This window comes from Chiloscyllium plagiosum, chromosome 23 (genome assembly GCF_004010195.1).
Source record: "Chiloscyllium plagiosum isolate BGI_BamShark_2017 chromosome 23, ASM401019v2, whole genome shotgun sequence".
Taxonomy (NCBI): domain Eukaryota; kingdom Metazoa; phylum Chordata; class Chondrichthyes; order Orectolobiformes; family Hemiscylliidae; genus Chiloscyllium; species Chiloscyllium plagiosum.
In genome coordinates, this window is record NC_057732.1 from 39,001,174 (window position 1) to 39,014,972 (window position 13,799).

Consider the following 13,799-nt stretch of genomic DNA (forward strand, 5'->3'; position numbering starts at 1 on the left):
TCACTGAACTAACACCACCAAAAGTAGAATAATCGGTCATTCTGTCATTCAATTGCTATCTGTCTGCAAAACAGTTGGTGCGGAAGCCTACACTGCAATACTCACTGGACTTAATGCATTTTGCATGAGCAATTCTGAAACCATGTTCCATTTATGTCTGTTAAGTCAGGGAACATTCTGCAATGGAATTCATGTAACACTACCATTAATTTATTGCTTAGTTTGTATTCAATAAGAAACAACTATGTTCTGTTGGTTTGATATGATACTGAAGGACAGTGGCATTAATTTGCCTGTTGATGTTAATGTAAATAAGAAACAGGAGATGTATAAAGTCTGGGTGAATGGATAGCCACTGTTCTGCCCACAGTCAGAATGTCATTTCAGGAATATACTGCTCTGAGTGAAATTATTCTCTGTACTTTGTACTGCCTGAAAAAGTTGTAGCCTTTGCTTTACTTCTTCCAGATGATGAAACAATAATGGAAACAGAGCTGGATCTTGTTGAACTGACCTTGGATGAGGCAAATCAACAAAATTTAAATAGAAATAAAATTCTGACTGAAGACTTCATGAAAGCTGATTTCCAAAGTCAAGTAGAAATATTAGAGAAACAAGTTGAAATAGTGGACTTTGCTTCAAATATAGAAGCATCTCTTCAGTTAATTCAGCCCGCTGCCTCTATAGCCAATTTTATTTTTTCTTTTATTTTTCCAAGCAATTTGATTTTAATCACAAATCTAATGCAATTAAGGTTAAGTCAGATCAATAGTAAATTGGACAAATTGCTAAGTAATTTAAACCATATGGAAACTAGAATCAAATCTTCGATAGTAGGTAATACATTCATCTCAACCTACATGGATTGGGAGTATGCCATTAGGAATGGAGCGGTGAAACTGAGAGATATCAGACATCAGATGGGACTAACACAAGACAAGAGGCGGCAGAGGAACCTTGCTCTAGATTACATAACATACTACAACAACAATCAAATAGAAGGAAACATAATGAACTTGCACCGTGTCTCAGTTACAGCAAACAATCCAACCAACCGAAACCTGTTTGATCTCTTTATTGAACACCAATCTTGTGATGTCACCCAATTATCAGGTACACTGTATCATTCCTATTCTTTGTTTAAGTGAATTTTCACCCAACATAGGAACACAGGGACATACAAACATGGGAATATAGAAATCTAGCAAAACGGGAACTTAGGGACACAGGAATATAGGAAATAGGAATGCAGGAATGTAGCAACATGGGAACATAGGAACGTAGGAAATGGGAGCAGGAGTAGATCATTTGACCTCCTTGAAACAGGAAAATAGAAAATAAAAGCAGGAGTCAAACTGTTTGCCCTTTGAGTTTGCCTTTGTTGATCTTCAAAATCAACACAATTTTCCTCACACAAACCCCATGTCCCTTACTATCTTTAATAGCTAAACAATATTACCGTCAGTATTGTATTTACCCAATGACAATTCAGCAAATGTTAGGAATATAAATTCATTGAAGACCATTGTGTAATGTTTAAAGTCACGAAGGGTTTAAACAAAGTTATGGATCAGGCCTGACTCCTCAAAATATTTCAAGGAAGTAGCCCAGACCCTAATTTTGCTTGTTATTTTAAGCAGGTGTAACATAGATATTCCAGGAGGGATGCAGCTGGACAAACCACTTGGTTTTAAACAAAGACAGAATTTATTTACAAGATGTCTGAACAAAGCACAAACAAAAGAGAATAGAATAGTTTAACCTATCTGAAAACCCAACAGATCATAACAACTTAATGATGCTGTTCCCAATACTTGCAATAATCTCCATAAACACCCCTTGGCACAAAAGGTTAAAATCAAACACAGGGTCTTACAGGAGAGAGAGAGAGAGAGATGGCAGCATGGAACACCCTCTTCCATATACAGGTAGCTATTTCTTGGATCAGCAGCCCCAAGCTGCTTGACTGCTTTCAATGAATAGCCAGACTGCCAAAGACCAAATCAAACCAGAGAAGAGCTGAGCTGGGAGAACTGGCTGCTCCCCTTTCATTGTACAAGTGTTTTTTTTAAAACTTAAAAGCCTTTTACCTGAGGTAGTATCTGTTGCTATAATCAAATTGGCCCTAAAATTCATCCAAACCAGACTTTTCAGATCCATTGCTTTTACGACCTCTGTGAAAAAAAGCCAAGGAGCAGCCTCATCACAATAGGGAAACCAGAGAGAACACAATTCAGATGATTGGCAAAATAACTGGAGGTATTTTGAAGAAAGGCTTTTTGACATGATTATTGTAAAAGAATGCAGTACCTGATAGGGTGGTAGTATATGAGTTGTGGAATGTGCTCATGCTTTGAAGGAAAAAAAGTGACTTTGAATCAAAGTTCTTCAAACTTTGGTCCAAGCTATTAGATGGAGACTGTTTGTTATGATTAGTCACCAACTCCACTATTGTTGTGTTTTACAGTGACAAGTGTAGCAGAAGTTAAAATGGATGGCTTTTCTCTATCTATTAATTCTTATGTTCTTTCAGAATACACAGAGCTAGATCTTGTTAAAGGTTCTGGAGATGTCTAAGGCAAATTTGTGTCCTTTCAGACAGTCTGGGTTTAAGGAGAGTGGGTCTTGAAATCCATGGAAAATGGGGTAGATGCAAATAGGCTCATTATCTCTGTTTTAGACTGTCATAAAAATCAAACTCCACTCTAGGATCACGTTGAACACTTGATTTTGTTAATATGCATCAGTCAGTAATTAGTGCTGTTCAAGACAAATCATAATTAAAATAGAAATAAGCTTGTTATAAATAGAGCAGTAGTAGAGAGCAGTATTGTAAGAGAACCCCTTTGCATAAAGGATTGAGATTGTTTTCCTAACTTTTACCCCTTTGTTCATATTAATCTAATCTTTTCTAGGCCTAATGATCATTCTTAAAAACCTGATGACAAGTGCTGCCCAGCAGACCATGACATACTATTACTTCAAGGGTGAGAAAACTCGCAGCAAGAGCTGGTATGAGAAAATAAAGATGTATCTTTTCCAAATGCGCCAAGAGTTTCAAAAACGTATCTATTTTTGTATACGCAACACAATTGACAATGCAAAACAAGAAGTGGAACAGAGCCTGGGAAAAGCATCTCTCCCCTTGCCTGAGCTCTTTGTACAGTTTATATTAAAGAAACTGTCAGCCCGGTTTCCCTGGTATACCTGGGGAGTTGTAGAGTTTGAGCAGATTCTTAGTTCATCTTGTAACTCTGAACTGATGAAGAAAGGCACTAATTACTTCATTAAGACTGATGACCAGCAGAAGCGAAACATCCTGGTAGTATGGCAGGATGCCAATCAAATCTTGAACTGCACTAACATTAGTTCCATGAAAACACTGGTCCCCTACCTGCGCTGTGATAAGTGTAATGAAAATCACGTCCAAGCTTCACATAATGTCCTGACCAAGACACTCTGTCCAGAGGCTTTAAACTTAAGATGTTCTAGGAATAATATAAAGCTGACAAAGGGGTTGCAATGGGACTGGATTGCAGTTGATGGTGAAGCACATGGTGATAGGTGCCAGAAACCAGAGGCCTGTAATAATCATGGCAGTTGTCACTCTGTCCTTGATACAAACCAGTTCATGTGTATCTGTTATCCAATGTATGAAGGTAAGACATGTGATAAAAGAATTGTTTCGAACTATGAAATTTTAAGTCACTTGACTACATTACGTAAAACATTCATGGCTGCTAATGGGGTTCCCACTGTAGTGGATATCTACTTTGAACTACAGAATGGAATAAAAGCTAGTTTGAATGAGATAAAAGATGCTCTTCAATATACACACTACTTGGTTAAACATTCAGAGATACTGTATCAGGCCAGCTACATTGCAAACCTTTACCTCGACTTAAAACAAGGAAAGATGAGCCTTGATGCATTTGGAGAATTGCTGGAAACATTTTTGCAGATTAATTCAATGCATTATATTATTTTCAGACTGAAAGGAATTATACTTGGTGAAGGAATGATAGACGTAAAAGGAGAGGACATTTTTAATCTCTTCAAGAAAAGCTATGTCTCTAAGTTTAAGAATGCATGTACAAAAACATATGCCACTGTGGTAGAAAAAATGAAAGCAAACCTAGTTTATCTTGATAAAGCCATTGGTAAGGCATTGCTAATGTTCAAACAATGGAAGATTCCAAAAGGAGATCCATATTCATTTAATAGTCTTGGTTCATTTGTTGACGAATTCAAGACTCGGCAAAATAGCTATCATGCTTATTGGAAGAATACAAGCTGTCCTTCTCTCACAGTTCCAGATTTAATTGAAAACTACTGTACTGAGAAACTTAGTTTTGAAAGTATGAGTGTTCAACTTAGTTGTTCAGACCACAAAGTCCCATCCCCTAGTTCTGTGCAGTGTGTCAGGAGAGAAGGTCAACTTGTGTGGAGTACCACTCCAAAGTGCAATTACCAATGGGCTGCATGGGGAAGCTGGAGTGCCTGTTCTGTTACCTGCGGGCATGGTAAAAAGTATCGTACGCGTGAGTGTATGGGCCACGAGACAAGCCGTTGTGGTTCAGCATCCAGGCAAGAAATGATCTGCAATAGGAAGAAATGTTGTCTGTCAAAGGATGGAAATTATGAATGTTCAATTGGACAATGTATCCGTCAGTCACAATTGTGTGATGGATATAAGAACTGTGGGAATGGGGAGGATGAGTCCAGTTTGATGTGTCCTAAAATAATCCAATCTGGTGACATCATAGCTCTCAAAAGCTCCTGTACAGAAAACCACTGGCTGAGCTGCCACTGCCAGGTTTGTCCCATTTGGTATAAATGTAAGGTCAGCCCTTGTCCAGGATATGAAACGAACCCAGATCAGTGGAGTCACAAATGTCCACATGAGATTTTTATTATAAGGTCAGCAAAAGGTGGTTTCATTCGCCATGGTGATGAAATTGCTATATATTCTCAACAAATGGCTGAATGGTTGAGTTGTGAACCTGGAGTGGGGTGGTGTAAAACTAGTCCTTGTATAGGCACTATTGACAAACCAAATTTGAATTTTTGCCCTTGGGAAAAATTTTATATTTTCTCAGTCGCAAGAAAAAGTGGTTGTTCATTAGATACATCCTCCTTATGTATTGAAAACAATATTCAACATGGGGATACTGTATTCATAAAGTCCACTGTTGATCACAGACAATGGCTCACTGTTGACTCCAAATTCATTACAATTAGTACATGTCCCAGGAAAGATATTTTTACTGGATCATGTTCTTGTGGAAGTTGGAAAATCTATAAACTGTATTAAAGAACATGTTTCACCTCCAGCTTTCCTCCATTTTGTCGGTAACCAATCTGTTATTTAAACTCTTTGAAATTCCACCAGGGTTCTCCAGTTTCCTACTGTATGCCTTCTATTTCTATAGTTTCTGATTTGCCCAAACAAGGAAGAAACACTGTCACATTCGTTGCTCTCCAAACCTCACGTGCAGAAAATCAATGATAAGCAGGAATTGCAACTCCTGGTCTTAATGTTGTATGTGTGGTGCTGGAAAAGTACAGCATGTCAGAAATTAAGGGCTTATGCCCAACACGGCAACTCTCCTGCTCCTTGGATGCTGCCTGATCTGAGCTCCAGCATCTGCAGTCCTCACTTGCTCTTAGTGCTGTATATATTGGCCAATAGGCTGATACACAGGAGATGTACCTCACATATTTGTTGGGGATGATAAATTTCCAGAGATAGAAATGAAAATAAATCTAAATCAAGAAGATAAATAAATTAATTTAACTTTATTCATAATTTAATTACCTGAATTATTGACAAATCTCTAGTACCTAATAATTTCCACATGAGCCCGTTAAAACAAACACATTGCCAACATATTCCAAATCTCCCGAATTCCTGAATTCCACCCTTAGATCTAAAAATTGCAAATAACATTCCACGATTTGGTCTTGGGGCGGCACAGTGGCACAGTGGTTAGCACTGCTGCCTCACAGCGCCAGAGACCCGGGTTCAATTCCCGCCTCAGGTGTCTGTCTGTGTGGAGTTTGCACATTCTCCCCGTGTCTGCGTGGGTTTCCTCCGGGTGCTCCGGTTTCCTCCCACAGTCACAAAGATGTGCCGGTCAGGTGAATTGGCCATACTAAATTGCCCGTAGTGTTAGGTAAGGGGTAAATGTAGGGGTATGGGGTGGGTTTCGCTTCGGCGGGTCGGTGTGGACTTGTTGGGCCGAAGGACTTGTTTCCACACTGTAATCTACTCTAATCTAATCAAAATCTAATCAAAGGAGAGAAACCATAAAACCACAGACCTGTCAGATCTTTACAGACAGAGTGATAGAACCTTGGAACGAGTAGCAGCTGACCAGTGAGAATTAGCACAGACTTGTGAAGTATTAGTTATCTCTGATTAATTCAGTTGAATTATCTAAGTAGATTCCCTTATAAAGCAGGTGATCATAAAGTATCAATATATATCCACATGGAGCTGTTACAAACGTTTGATAAAATTCAGTATAATGGTTTGTTATTACAATATGGAATGGAATAAGTGGCAACCATAGGATCATAAGATATAGGAGCTAAATTAAGATACTCAGTACATAGAGTCTCCTGCACTGTACAATCATGGCTGATATGTTTCTCAATCCCGCTTTCTGCCTTCTCCCCATAACCTTTGATCCCCTCACTAATCACAAACCTATCTATTTGTCTTAATGATTGGACCTCAACAGCCTTCTATGGCAAGGAGTTCCATAGATTAACCACCCTCTGGCTAGAGAAATTCCTCCTCTTCTTAGTTCTAAAGGGTCTTCGCTTTACCGAGACTCTGCCCTCAGGTCCTAGTCTCTCCTCCTAGTAGAAACATCTTCTCCACACAGATGTAAGTTTGCTCGCTGAGCTGGAAGGTTCACTTTCAGATGTTTTGTCACCATACCTAGGTAACATTATCCAGTTAAACCTTCAGTGAAGCACGGGTGTTATGACCCGCTTTCTATTTATGTGTTTAGGTTTCCTTGGGTTGGGTGATATTATTTCCTGTGGTGATGTCATTTCCTGTTTTTTTCTCAGCAGGCGGTAAATGGGGTCCAAATTGATGTGTTTATTTGGAACTCTATCAACAAACACATCGCCTTGGACCCCATTTATCACCTGCTGAGAAAAAAACAGGAAATGACATCACCACAGGAAATAACATCACCCAACCCGAGGAAACCTAAACACACCCCCATATCACTACATCTTGCAAAACTTGGAGAATTTTATCTTGATTGGTGGTTTGATTGTTTTGAGCATGGTACTTGTCTGTTAATCTCATTGGTTCTGCAGTGCTGATGACTTCCAGAGTCATCATGCTATTCCATGTTGGTTCTGGGTGATCTTCCACTCTGTCACAGTAGCTTCTCTGTTCTTGGATACTCTCAACAACACATTAGCAATGTACCTCTGTTTCCTTTTCTTCTATTGGGCATGGTGGCACAGTGGTTAGCACTGCTGCCTCACAGCGCCAGAGACCCAGATTCAATTCCCACCTCAGGCGACTGACTGTGTGGAGTTTCCACCTTCTCCCTGTGTCTGCGTGGGTTTCCTCCGGGTGCTCCGGTTTCCTCCCACAGTCCAAAAATGTGCAGGTTAGGTGAATTGGCCATGCTAAATTGCACGTAGTGTTACGTGTAGGGGGAATGTGTCTGGGTGGGTTGCGCTTTGGCAGGTTGGTGTGGACTTGTTGGGCCAAAGAGCCTGTTTCCACACTGTAAGTAATCTGATCTAATCTATTGTCAGATGGCATCTCTTCAACTGAGTAACATTCTTTGTTGATATTTCTGGAGCAGATAATAGTGCCTTAAGAAAAATACTTTTAATTGGCTGGTGGTTGCACCCAATCGTATTATTTGTTACTTTGAAGTAGATATTGTTAAAAATATTCATGATCAGAAACTCTTTCTCATTCTGAGTGTATGCTCATTCGGTTTGTATTAATGCCTTGAATGTAAAAGCTGTCCTTGCTGCATTGGGGTTGCTTGAAGTTGTGTCTCACTGGTATCGCACTGCAGGGTGACATCATCACTTATATCATAGTATTTCAGCACTTGAGTTCCTGTCACTAGTTGCTTGAATTTTTGTGAATGCTGTTTCTTGCTCAGTAGTACTGTTTGTTCTAGATAGTGTGCTGAATAATGGTTCGCATTCTGACAACAAATTGGTCAAGCATTTTGCAAAATAGTTGACAAATCCAATAAATCACTTCCATTTATTGGTTGCTGCATTGTTGTTGCAACTCTCAACCTTTTTGAGAAGTAGTGAAACCATCTTGCTGTTAGTACATGACATATGTACTTGACTTCAGGCATCTCAATTGCAATTTTTCCTTCTCAAGTCAGGTTTATCCTGAGAACTCTATTGAACAGTTGTTGATCATGTTCACCAATGGCTTCTTCTGTTGTGTAACTATACCTCCATAAACAAGTAGGTCAGACCAGGCAGATTACTTTCCCTTGTGGACATTAGTGAAGCAAATCATCCAGAGTAGCTCCTACTCAGGAAGATCATTAATTATCTCACCTTGTTTGCATTGATATTCCTTTGGAGCTGTGCAAATACCAAAAGGCATGTGTAACCATCTGCACTTCCCAAAATTGCATCAAGTATGTATGTTCTTGATGCAAGATATATTGTACATATCAACCTACTCTGTTGTCAAGTTCATTTGGGGTTCAATGCATGCGTTCAAGTTTTTCAAAATTTATGCTCTTTTTTGCTTAAGAGCAGAATATATTTACCTCCAACACTGATAAAAGTGTAGCAAATAGCTGTTCTGGTTTCCTTATTAAATCAATGCAATTCTATAATTTTGTGATTGTGAGTGAAACAGCTGCCAATTCTGCTTTAATATCACTTTAAATTTCAACAAGCACCAAGAGAAACAATTTGCAGCTATTGTGTCTTACCCAATGCTTTCAGCTGTGGCATGCTTCCTTGGTCTTTTCTCATTGGCTTCTTATAGCAGCTTTCAGATGTTCTGAACATTCCCACAATTCTCTTTTAGTAGCTGTGTTTCTGTTTGACTTTTTAACACTCCTGAAACCATATTACAAGCACACGTCACGACAGTCTCATTTGCACTGTTTTGAACTTGCTGTAGTGACTCATGGTAGAGGTCACATGATTGTGGCATGCCCAGAGGGAACATTGATACAATATTACATTCCAATCCCAATCTGAGTTCAATGTGGGGAAGTGTGAGGTCAACTAATTTTGAATACAGTTGAAATCGATTTTTTAAAAGGTGAGAGACAAGGAACCATAGAAAGCAAAGGATTTGGGTTACATAAATCAATGAAACCCTCATCCAAAGCTTTATTACTTTTATCTATATTCCCAAGATTAAAGTGGTATGCATGGCTGTACTGTTGTCAGAAAGTTGGAGGTTTAAGTGCCACTCCAGGCCAAATGCACAGAAGTCAATGTGGACTATGCAGTCTAGGAATGAAAGAGTTCTGTGCTGTCAGAGAATGAGATGTGAAATGAAGGGTCCTTCTGTCTCAGGTATATGCAAAAGACCTTAGAGCATAATTTAGAGGCAAATCAGGTCTGTCATTCCTGGTGTCTTGATCAATATTTAATCCTCAAACATCACCACAAAAACATCTGATCTAGTCATTGTACATTGTCTACTGGTGAGAGCTCTTCCTACTTTCTAACAGTGACCATCACATCTAGGTGTTTCATTGGTTGTAAGGTGCCTTGGGATATTTGGACCCTAATATGCACCCTCCATCAGCTCAGCTCATCCAAAACATCACTGCTTGTATCCTAACACTATGTCTGAATGACTATTACATTATGATTTACAGTTCAGCAACAGGTTGATTTAATAATCTTTGGAATTGTTTTCAAATCCCTCCATGGTCTTACTTTATGTAATCCCTTCTGGTCTCCAAAATTCTAAAACTCCTGTATTCCTTCAATTACAACCTCTTGTGCAGACCCAAATTTAATCACCCATAAAGTGGGCATTTTCAGGATCACAACCTATAAAGAATTGAGTTCCACAATTATTTACAATGTATATCGATGAGGAAAGTGAATGTACTCTCATCAATTTTGCAGAGGACATGAAAAGAAGTTAGAAGGCAAAGTTGACAGAAGCATAAAGATAGGTTAAGGGAGTGAGCAGAATCATGACAAATGGAATATAATATGGGAGAATGGAAGGTTCTGCACTTTGGCAGGAAGAATACAAGAGCTGAATATTATTTGAATGGAGAAAGCCTGCAGAAATCTGCTGGAGAGGGTTCAGAAGAGACTTACCAGGATGTTGCCTGGTATGGAAGGTTTGAATTATGAAGAAAGGCTGGGAATTTTTACACTGGAGCATAGGAGGTTGAGAGGCGACCTGGTAGAAGTTAACAGGAATTGTCTTTACTCTAGGCTGGGGGATTTGAAGACGAGGAGGCACATTTTTAAGGTGAAAGGAGAACGATTTAAAAAAGACACAAGAGGCAAATTTTTACACAGAGGATGGTTTGTGTGTGGAATGAAATTCCTGAGCAAGTGGTGGATGCAGATACAGTTATAATATTTAAAAGACATTTGGATAGATACATGAACAGGGGAGGTTTGGAGGGCCAGGACCAGACAGTTGGGACTGCGTTTAGTTCGGGATTATGTTCGATATGCATTGATTGTTTCCATGCTGTGTGATTCTATTGCTCCATCATGTATAAATCACAAAATGCTAATATTTAAATTCAGCAGGTAATACAGAAGATACACAGAATATTGGCCTTATTTCAAAATGAATAAAGGGCAAAAATATGGAAGTCTTGCTGAAACTATACATAGCATTAGTCAAACTGTACCTACAGAATGAACAGTTTTGGGCCCTCAAAGGAAAGATATCCTGGCATTGGAGGTAGTGCAGAGAAGTTCACTAGATTGATCTAGGCTATGGAGAAATCTTCTTATGAGGACATATTGAGTAGGTTGGTTCTGTACTCAAAGAAGGATGTACTAGAAGAATGAGAAGCAATCTTATCTGAAACATTTAAGTTTCTAAGGGCTTAACGGGATAGATGTTGAGACGTTGTTTTCTCTTGTGCGAGAGTCGAGGACCAGAGGGCAGAATCTCACAGTAAGGGCTGCTCATTTAAGAACAGAAATGAGGAGGAATTTCCTCTCTCAGAGGGTGGTGAATCAAAGAAATTCTGTACTTCAGAGGGCTGTAAAGTCTGGGTCATTCCAAATATTCAGATTTTTAATCAGTACAATAGGGTTGTGGAGAAAGGCAGGAAAGTGGAGTTGAGGATGATCAGATCAGTCACGAACTGAATGAATGGCAGAGCAGACTCAGTGGGCTGAATAGTTTACTTCTGCTCATATGTTTTATGGTCTTATAAGGTACATAAAACAATTATAATCACCAATAGAAGTTTACTGCGAAAACTATTAAACCAGAAGCTGACAGGTCCCCAGATACTGACGGAATTCATCTCAGGGTCTTAAAGAAAAGTGGCTTCTGAGGTAGTAGAAACAATTAATTTTCTAAAATTCTCTAGATTTTCGAATAGTCTCAATTAGGAATGTTTTAACACTCAAGGTTATGAGCCATCTGCTGGAAAGTGGGACCATTTAGATTTTTTCAGTACAGGCTCAATGGGCTGATGGACCTATACTGAACTATATAATTCTATGATGTTAGAAATGGCAAATGTCATACCTCAATTTAAGAAAGTCAGGAGACAGAAAGTGGGATATGAGAGGCTAAGTAATTTAATATAAAATGCTGGGATCTATCATGAAGAAAGTTATAGCAGAGAACTTAGAAATTCTCAAGGTGATCAGTCAGAGTCAGTGTGGTTTTGTGAAAGTGATATCATCCATATCTACTCTGGTAGAATTCTTTGAGGAAATAACAATCAACATTGATAAAAGAGGACATGTGGATATTGTATGCTAGACTTTTAGGACCTTCCAACCCAGCACCGTCCACATGACCCATCCCATCTGTTCATCTTCCTATCTGCTCCACCGTCTATCACCTTTACCCCCACCTCCATCCTCTATTGCACTCTCAGCTACCTTCTCCCCCATCCCCACCCCCCTCCCAAGGCTCCCAGTCTCATTCCTGATGAAGGGCTTTTGCCCAAAACGTCAATCTTCCTGCTCCTTGACCTGCTGTGCTTTTCTAGCACCAGACTCTTAGACTTCTAGGAGGCATTTGATGATGTACCACACTTAAGATTATTACATATAAGAAAATGACTGGCTGGTGAACATGAAACAAGGAGAAGGCATAAATGTGTCATTTTCTGGTTGGCAAAATGCAACAAATGGTGTGCCATAGTATTAATGCCTTAACCTTTTCAACTTATATCTTAACTTTTACAACTTTTATTATTGTATTGGACGAAGCCATCAAAGAGATGGTTCCCGAATTTATTGATGACACAAATCTTGGTAGGAAACTAAGTTGGATGATGACACAGAAGTTCCCAAAAGGAATACAGGTAGGTTAAGTAAGTCAGCAAAGGTTTGGCAGATGCAGTATAATGTGGGAAAGTGTGAACATGTTCATTTCAGCAGGAAGAATATTACTGCAATGGAGATTGGGGGCAGAGGTCTGAGGTAAAGAGGGTTCTGGGTATCTGGTAAATGAACCACAACATTAGTAAGCAGGTATGGCAAGTGATTATGACAGCAAATTAACTTGTTGTTTCTTGCAAGGGGAGTGGAATGTAAAAACAGAAATGTTTTGCTACAATTCTACTGTGAGCCCACATCTTGAGTATTATGTACAGTTGCAATCTCCATATTTAAGAAAGGACACAATTGCTTTAGAAGCAATTCGGAGAAAATTCACTCAACTAATTTCCTTTTGACAAAAGATTGGACAGTTTCGCTCTGTACCTAATGAAGTTCAGACAAATGAAAAGTGATTTTATTCAAACTTGTAAAGGGATTTGACAGGACGATTGCTGAAAGAATGTTTCCCCTTGGGAGAGACTGGTACTAGGAGACATAATTTCAAAATAAGGGAAGTTTCCATTAAAGACAGAGATGAGGGATTTTTCTCTGAGGATTGTGAATCTGTGAATTTTCTTCTCCAGAGAGTGTGGAGGCAAGGTCATTGAGTATTTTTAAGACATGGTGAATAGTCTCTTGATTGACAAAAGAGTCAAAAGAACATCGGGGCAAGCTGAAAAGTGGTATTAAGGCCATAATCAGATCAGCAATGATCTTACTGAATGATGTACAGGCTCTCTCTTCTAATTTGTATGTTTATACATACCATTGGCAGCAACACATTCAAGACCCCATAGTCTGGAATTCCCTCCCTAACTATCCCACAACTCTTTCCTCCTTTGAGATGGTCATTAAAATCTACCTCTGGGGTGTTGTTAAGGCTGTTGATTAGATTGTTCTTTTTTTAGATTAGATTAGATTCCCTACAGAGTGGAAACAGGCCCTTTGGTCCAACCAGTCACACCGACCCTCCAAAGAGTAATCCACACAGACCCATGTCTCCTCTGACTAATGCACCTAACACTATGGGCAATTTAGCATGGTTAATTCACCTAACCTGCACATTTTTGGACTGTGGGAGGAAACCAGAACACCTGGAGGATACCCACTTGTATCTTCTTTTGTGAAACTGTGAAACCGGTTTGATAACCCTCCTTTGAAGCCCCTTGGGATGGTTTACTACAGCAAAGGCATTACATACATGTACGTTGTTGTTGATTTTACTTAAAAAGCCATGGGCATCCTGAAAAGTGATGAGGTAC

At 39.2% G+C, this 13,799-nt stretch overlaps 2 protein-coding genes across 3 annotated transcripts in view; one reads left to right on the forward strand and one right to left on the reverse strand.

Annotated features, from left to right (window-relative positions):
* LOC122561802 (cephalotoxin-like protein) overlaps nt 1-13,799 on the forward strand; it is a 40,054-nt gene that overhangs the window by 17,410 nt on the left and 8,845 nt on the right. Inside the window, exons 4-5 of the mRNA XM_043713975.1 lie at nt 469-1,113; nt 2,916-3,012. Coding sequence (XP_043569910.1) covers nt 469-1,113; nt 2,916-3,012 — 742 coding nt within the window. The remainder of the gene's footprint in view (nt 1-468; nt 1,114-2,915; nt 3,013-13,799) is intronic.
* The window catches only part of LOC122561801 (peroxisomal succinyl-coenzyme A thioesterase-like), an 87,165-nt gene continuing 77,842 nt past the window's right edge, over nt 4,477-13,799 (reverse strand). Inside the window, exon 14 of one of the 2 annotated variants that reach the window (XM_043713968.1) lies at nt 4,477-4,599. In XM_043713968.1, the coding sequence (XP_043569903.1) occupies nt 4,509-4,599 (91 nt within the window). In that variant the 3' untranslated portion in view covers nt 4,477-4,508. Of the gene's footprint in view, nt 4,600-8,984; nt 9,091-13,799 lie in introns of those variants that run through there. The other variant, XM_043713972.1, reaches the window with a different exon arrangement.